The 7,718-nt window shown below is 42.1% G+C and overlaps 1 protein-coding gene across 2 annotated transcripts in view; it reads left to right on the forward strand.

The window, feature by feature from the left end:
• Positions 1-427: 427 nt before the first annotated feature.
• ZBTB37 (zinc finger and BTB domain containing 37) overlaps positions 428-7,718 on the forward strand; it is a 12,934-nt gene continuing 5,643 nt past the window's right edge. Inside the window, exons 1-4 of one of the 2 annotated variants that reach the window (XM_007471604.1) lie at positions 428-478; positions 1,008-1,204; positions 2,268-3,227; positions 4,693-4,792. In XM_007471604.1, coding sequence (XP_007471666.1) covers positions 2,299-3,227; positions 4,693-4,792 — 1,029 coding nt within the window. In that variant the 5' untranslated portion in view covers positions 428-478; positions 1,008-1,204; positions 2,268-2,298. The remainder of the gene's footprint in view (positions 479-1,007; positions 1,205-2,267; positions 3,228-4,692; positions 4,793-7,718) is intronic. The other variant, XM_007471605.1, reaches the window with a different exon arrangement.

Below are 7,718 nucleotides of genomic sequence, written 5' to 3' on the forward strand. Positions count from 1 at the left end.
TAAGAACTTGCTTAACAGCACACAAAAGATGTACCTACCAGAAGCCGTCTCATACCTTCTAAAGACCGAAATAGCGTCCAGGCGCCTGTATATAAGGATTCTATTCCATGACGTCATGACGCAGACTCTCCGCCAGCGTCGGCTTCAACTCCTCCCCCTCTCATTCTCTTCCTCCTTCAGCGGCACCTCCGTCCAGTCCTCTAAGCCCACCCCCGTAGGCCCCGCCCCCTGGCCGCGCCCCGGGGCGGGGACACGACCGCCCACGTGATGCAGGGCTCCCCACCCTCCTACGGACTGAGGAGGAGGGGAAGAGAGGGGAGGGGGCGCGAGGGACGGAAAGCGCTGGGGAGGGGGAAGGGGGACGGTGTAAGGGTGAGCGATTTCCTTCCGGCACGTCGCCCGCTCCGGGGGAGGGGGTGGGGGGTTTCACTTCCGGGACGGTGTTCCGGCCCATTCCGGCCCATTTCCACCCCCGGAGGTAGGTGCTGCTCCTTGACTGGGCTCGGGCCCCGCACAGCAGTTCTGTCCTGCACTGGGGCCGCCTCGCCCGGTCTCCGCCGCAGCCTGCTCCTGGGTCGCTCACCCACCTCCCTCCTCCCCGCCTCAAGGCACCCGGAGACCTTCCACCCGCTTGGCCCCGGGCCGGGCTGAGCTGCCGGACCCGCCCCCTCGTGGGCCCCTCCCTCAGGACCCCGGGATGGGCAGCCCCCTCCCCAACGGCAGCCCGGACACACCCAGATACACACACCCACCTCTAGGCAGCTCCCCGCCCGCTTACGCCTACCGCCTGGACAGGGTCCCGGGGCGCCGCCCCCTTCCCGGTCCTCTACCCTCACCTGATTGCTCGCTCCCCGGCCGCACGCCTTGCTCCCCTCTCCGCCCCCGCTCCTCGGTGACATTTCGCCCCTCTGCTTTTTCCCCGTTCCCCATGCTTCCTAACGCGGACGAAAGCCATTCAAGTACCGGACTGGCCAACCCCATGCAGTTCCCGATTCTCCCTCTTACAGCTCTCACCCCTCCAGTGCCGACGGTAGAGAAAGACCTTACTCCAGGGGCTTCCTCCTCACTGGGGAATTGCCGGGAAGAGCAAACAAAAAAGGCGCTGGTGTAGGCTCCAAAATAAACATCTGAATTCATGATGGCATCGACAGAGGCTCTTATTGGATTAAAAGTTTCAAAACAAACAAAAACGCTTTGGAAAAAGGTCAGATTGGCTAAAGTTGGTTCTTGAAAGCAGTGTATACACTTCCCTATTTACTGATAAGTGTGTGGTAAATGCAGGGCAATACTGTGAGCTTGTCAGGATAAGTTCCTGAAGTTTCAGGTCTTAGGTAACTATGTATGCTCAAGTCAGTGTCTTTCAAATGGGATTTATACAAACTACTCTCAACCAGTGAAGACTGTTGGATGCAGATACAGGCTTAGTGTTTCAGCAACTTTTCAAAAATCTTTTAATGTAAAAATATTGGCCATACTTGGTAAATGCTCTGTTTTTCACCAGCTTTGGGGAACTAAATTTCAAAATCAAAGTATCATTACTACCCTGAAATTTCCAACTTTGAGTTTAGATAGAGGCAGACTTAGCTACCTTTACCTAATCCTGAGAGTGGACTTCTTCAAGTTCTCTGCATTTGAGTCCTGACACAACTTGGAGTTTTTCATAACCTAGAGTTTACCTCCAAGACCTAAACTCAAAGCCTTTCTGTGGGGAGCTCTGACCCTTCAGCTTAGAAATAATGGCTTATATTCAGGAGGGATATTAGTCACGTTATAAAATAATGAACATAACTCATGCATCAAGTAGTAAAATATTAAGGGTATCTAATCAGCCCACCTGTGTATAATTACATTTATTCAAAAAGCTTCTTTCCTTCTCCAAAGAAAACTTGTCACCGCATTTTATATTGTGTGCAAATACCTTATGATTAACACTTAGTAAACAAAAATTGTCACACTGCTTTTTTTACTCCCTCTATTCTGTTGAACTTCAGTTTTGATGTTATATAGCTTGTTAATAAGGAAAATATGGGCATACCTTGAATTTTTAGAAGGCTAACAATCACTTTTTGGTTTTAATGGGGCCTTGCTGTGAAACCTAAACTACTAAACCTGTTGGTATTTCTTTTCCATGTTTAAACATAAGGAAAGTATCTCTATTTATTTGGAGATTTTGAAATTTTACCAGATAATATTTTTAAATAGGTGTGAATTGGAAAGCCTGAGGGGGCTGGTTATAATTACTAATGACAGTTCCTTTCCTCTTTCAGCAGGGTTGAATGCCTGCCTACACCCTCAGGCATGACCATGGAGAAGAGTGGGAACATACAACTGGAGATCCCTGACTTCAGCAACTCTGTCCTGAGCCATCTAAACCAGCTGCGCATGCAGGGCCGTCTCTGTGACATCGTGGTCAACGTGCAAGGACAAGCTTTTCGGGCCCACAAAGTGGTACTGGCTGCCAGCTCTCCCTATTTCCGAGATCACATGTCCTTGAATGAGATGAGTACTGTCTCCATTTCAGTCATAAAGAACCCTACTGTTTTTGAACAGCTCCTTTCTTTCTGTTATACGGGGCGGATATGCCTGCAACTGGCAGATATCATCAGCTACCTGACAGCTGCCAGTTTTCTGCAGATGCAGCATATTATAGACAAATGTACACAGATCCTGGAGGGCATTCATTTCAAAATCAATGTGGCTGAGGTTGAAGCTGAATTAAGTCAAACAAGGACAAAGCACCCAGAGGGACCTCCAGAGTCTCACAGAGTTACACCAAATCTGAACCGCTCCCTTAGCCCCCGACATAATGCCCCAAAGGGAAACCGGCGAGGTCAGGTTAGTGCTGTGCTGGATATCAGGGAGCTCAGTCCTCCTGAGGAGTCCACCAGCCCTCAGATAATTGAACAGAGTTCTGATGTAGAGAGCCGGGAGCCCATTCTTCGGATAAACCGAGCAGGACAGTGGTACGTGGAGACAGGAGTAGCAGACCGAGGGGCCCGGAGTGATGATGAAGTTAGAGTTCTTGGAGCAGTACACATCAAAACTGAAAATCTAGAAGAGTGGCTTGGGCCTGAGAATCAGCCTTCCGGAGAAGATGGGAGTAGTGCAGAGGAAGTCACAGCCATGGTGATTGACACCACGGGCCATGGTTCTGTAGGACAGGAAAATTACATGTTAGGATCTTCAGGAGCCAAGGTGGCTAGGCCAACAAGCAGTGAAATTGACAGGTAAGTTTTGTTTGCCTATCTAATGGCTGTTGTGCAGACATAATTAAAGCAGGCCCTTTGTGTGATACAAAGAGTATCTTCCTTACTTGATGTTCTTAGTCTAAGTTTATGTTGGGGAAACTGGAAGTGTGCCAAAAGACTTGCATTCTAATTCTTTTAAAGCAGGAAGCTCCTAGTCCTGAAGTATTCACAGTATTGTGAGAATTATGGTAAAATTAGACACTTCATGAATCAGAATAGCATCTGCAGTCACACTAGGATCAGTAATTGCCAGGGTTTCTTCGGAATTCCAGGAAGAGCTGGTCATCAGCTGGGAATCTGACAGCATTGCCCTTCCTTGGTATGTTCTCATACAGGTAGGTGGCCTCTGGAAGTTTCACATTCCTTTGTAGCACTGTTTACTTTTCTTTGCCCCCATCTACCAAATTAGACGAAATATGGTACCAGCAGTAATTGTTCTTTTTAGTGTAATCACAGTAATTCCAAAGAAAAGCTTTTTGGGTGTTTTTCATTCCTTTTTTTTCACTTGTCATTTGATGATATTTTTTCTGTTTTGTCATTGAGGACAGCTGCTACCACAAACCTGACAGTTTCTTTTTTTCACCAGTGCTACTATGCCCTATGCCCCATGCCCCACTTTTCTCTTTCTAATGCATTGCAGTTGTTAGAACATTTCTTTGGGGGGAAATAACAATAATTTTAATCTAAGTAAATTGAAAGAAAGTCTCAAATGAAAGAAATATTACCAACTAAGATGGGTAATATTCTTTTCCTTTCTTAAAAATTTAAAATTGACTGTATGAACAGTGATAACTAAACAAGCTATGATTTTGGTTCGCATCTGGTCTTGAGAGACAAGTGTGTCACAGAAATTCAGAGAGTATATACTATATCCATTTAAGTTGGTCTTGATTAGAGTATTTTCCTTCTTGTGTCCTTAATAGTTAAAATATTCTTGAGTATAATACTTATTGTCACCCTATGTTACCACTGTTGTCCCCCCATCTTAGAACTGTATCAGAAATAGTAGCTTAAATGCAAAGATTTTTGATCTTCATGATCTATGTCAACAGTCTGAAATATATAAAAAATTATCATGGGGCTTGGGGAAAGGATCAACCAAGAACCTAAAAGTTATATAGAAGAAACAAAATTACAGACCCAGTTTTACTTTATTCTTTTTTGGTCTTCTGGTACTTATATAAGGATAGAAGTTTATATTTAGCCTTAGCTTCACCAGGTCAAATTGGCTGTGTCATTTTGTATTTCTTAAATTTACTAGGGCAAGCTTTTCTTATTTCATGTATGATTCTGTATTGGCTCCATGAAAGGACTTCTTAGAAATCTGTTGTTCAGTTTGTTCCTCCTTCCTAGGCTGTGGGATAAAGGAGGCAGACATCACCATTTTGACACTACTTTTGACACTACGTTTGTATTAGTCCCCTTTGTGCTCCTCTTCCGACAGATTTAGCCCCTCCGGCAGTGTTGTTCCCTTGACGGAGAGACACAGAGCCAGAAGTGAGTCTCCTGGGAGAATGGATGAGCCTAAGCAACCCAGCTCCCAGGTATGTAGTTGTGGATTCAGAACTGCTGCAGTGGTTGAAGAAATTGCCACTGTGTGTGAACATAGTACAATGAATAAGAAAGGAAAGATGTAGGAGAGGTAACATTGGCCTTGTTTAATAACTACTGTATATGATTATTTTTCTCTTTATTCTTGCTTGTGAGCATGCAGGAAATACACTTTTGGTGTCAGCAGGTTTTGGAAAGTAGAAAAGGATAAGATTGTGAAACTCTTTCTTGATTATAGGAGCCAGTCTATAGTCCTAAGAGTAATAAAAATAACCTGAAAACTACACGCAGCTAATGTAGGACCTGGGATGGAGAGAGTTTGATTTTGTACATGTGTGGATATAAGACTACATAATTATTAGTTTATATAGTATTGTAGATTTGTAAATGAGTTGCTTATGCATTTTTGTGTCCTGTTTGCTTTTTAGTATGCTTGTATCCTTTCATTTATTTTCTTCCTAAATGTCCTATTAGACTAAAATGTTCTAGAAAGGATAGGAATGATGTCTTCTGTTTTATTTGCAACTCTTTTTAGCAAGTAGTATAAGTATGTAGTTGGTTGATATTTTTGTTTATTTTTTCTCACAGGTGTCTATCATTGAAGATTGATTTTTAAAAAGTTGGTGAACTCACCAAGTAGAACACAATAAATTGTAAACACTGTGGCCCTTTAAAAGGAAACACTGGTGGATTTAAGATTGCGTAGCTAATTTTTTATCTTCTGCACTATACTGATAGTATCTTGTTTAATTTTTATGTAAACCACTAGATGTTTATTGTATATATAGTATAGTAACAGCAATAAGACATTGTTATAAACTGTATTTACTTATATATTATCATGCTGTTTGGTATCAGAAAAGGAACTGCAACCATTATAGGAGAATTTTTTAGTTTTAATAAGGTGTGAGAGAAAGTGTTAGGAGCTTGGAGGAAAAGTAAGTTTACTCATATTATTAGGGCCCTCCTTCTCTTCATCTCTCAAATAAAATGTGATGACTCTGTGACCTATGTGATGGTAACTATTGTGAAAATAAATACAGCAATGAGACAGACCTTACAACTTAATGTGGGTATAAGACAGACTAACAAATACACAAAGCACATATAGATAAGACTATATAGACTTAATTAACTGTGTTGTGGGATTAGGAGTGATTAAAAGGCAGTTACAGGAATCAATATCCACTTAAGGAAAGTGTTACTCAGGGGAGTTTAAGTGTGGTTTTTAAAGTAGTTAGAAAGAGATGACTTATTCCACATATAGTTAGGATAGGGACAAAAATTGGAATTCTACAAGGTTGTTTACCTGACTGAAGCAGAAGGTACAGGCTGTAAAGAAATAGGAGATAAGTAGTATTGTCTGGAATTACTATTAAGAGATGAGTTAATATATGCCTTAACACAGGGGTCCCTAACCCCCAGGCCTCGGGACTGGTAGCGGTCTGTGGCCTGTTAGGAACCAGGCTGCACAGCAGGACGTGAGCGGCTAGCAAGCAGAGCTTCATCTGTGGCTCCCCATTGTCAGTGGAAAAATTGTGTTCCATGAAACCGGTCCCTGGTGCCAAAAAGGTTGGGGACCGCTGTCTTAACATGGAAAGTTTATTATGACGAGTCTACTCACCAGTTATTTTTTTCCCACCACGTAGAACCAAAACAGGACATGGACTTACGTTGTAGTAAAAACAAATTTTGGTAGGCTTGAAGAGCTTCTTGATTATAAGGGTGATTTAACTGGAACAGAATACTTAAGGTCACTCCTTTATTCGAAATATTCTATGGCTTTTTCCTTTTTCTACCACATGAAGGTTAAAATACTTGGTCTAATTTTCCAAGTAATTTATAATCTTTCTAACCCAGCTTTTCCCACCATTCATCAGCATTAACTGTCCCAAACAGGCAGACTTTGTACCTCAGAACTCCATCAGACTTCTGTCTCTGCACCTTGAGTCTGGAATACTCTGTTCTTCCCAGGTGTCTGAGTCCATGCAAGGCCTAACTCCTAGTTCCATCTGTCCTAACTAGCCTAGTCCTCTTTGATCTCCCCTTCTTAAACCACTGTAGCATTTATACATGGTACCGTATAATTTTTTCCTAATTCTCTACTGACTCATATAAATTATTCTTTTCTTATTTACATTAATTTGTCTCCTTCTAGATTGAAATCTCCTTGAGAGCAGAGCCCACATTTTCTAATCTTAGTATCTGACGTTGTCTTATCAGGTGCCCACTAAATGGGAGTTGTTTTACCTCTAAGTAGTTCTGAGTAGCTAAGATTACTGAGTAGGTGCCCAATAAAGAGACAACTACTAAATAAGGAATTATTTAGTTCCCTGTGAAGTCCTCAGTTTGGGAGATATTTAAATAAAATTAGTGTACCAATCAAATAAGTCCCTTCAGTTCTTTTAGTCTCTGATTAGTAACTGAAGATTAGGATTGTGGACAGCAGTGAAGGCCATGTCAAGAATCTAGACTGGTATTTGTTTTAGAAAATATGGGAAGCATTCATTTATATGGAATTTACTCATTGTATGTAATAATTCATTTAAAAAATAGTTTTTGAACACCAGCTACATATCAGGCACTGTCAAGTCCTGGCATATTCAGCAATATAGAATTATCCCTGTGCTTACAGAGTTTACAATCTAGTAGGGAATTGCCAGCTGGGAGAATTGAAATGATCCACTTCTTCGTGACAGAGAGAACCAGGAGGCAGCCATTTTTGTCCTTGCTTCTTTTAGAGTATAAAGGAATAAAACTACCAAAGATACATTGTTACCTTTGACAAAGACCTAATCTACATTTTATGCTCATTTATTTGCTCTTTTATTGCAATTTTTTTTTTTTTTTTTTTTTTTTTGCTTTGGTGTGCTGCACAGCATGTGGAATCTTAGTTCCCTGACCAGGGATCTAACCCAT

The sequence above is a fragment of the Lipotes vexillifer genome, unplaced genomic scaffold (genome assembly GCF_000442215.2).
Source record: "Lipotes vexillifer unplaced genomic scaffold, Lipotes_vexillifer_v1.1 scaffold821, whole genome shotgun sequence".
NCBI classification, from domain to species: Eukaryota; Metazoa; Chordata; class Mammalia; order Artiodactyla; family Lipotidae; genus Lipotes; species Lipotes vexillifer.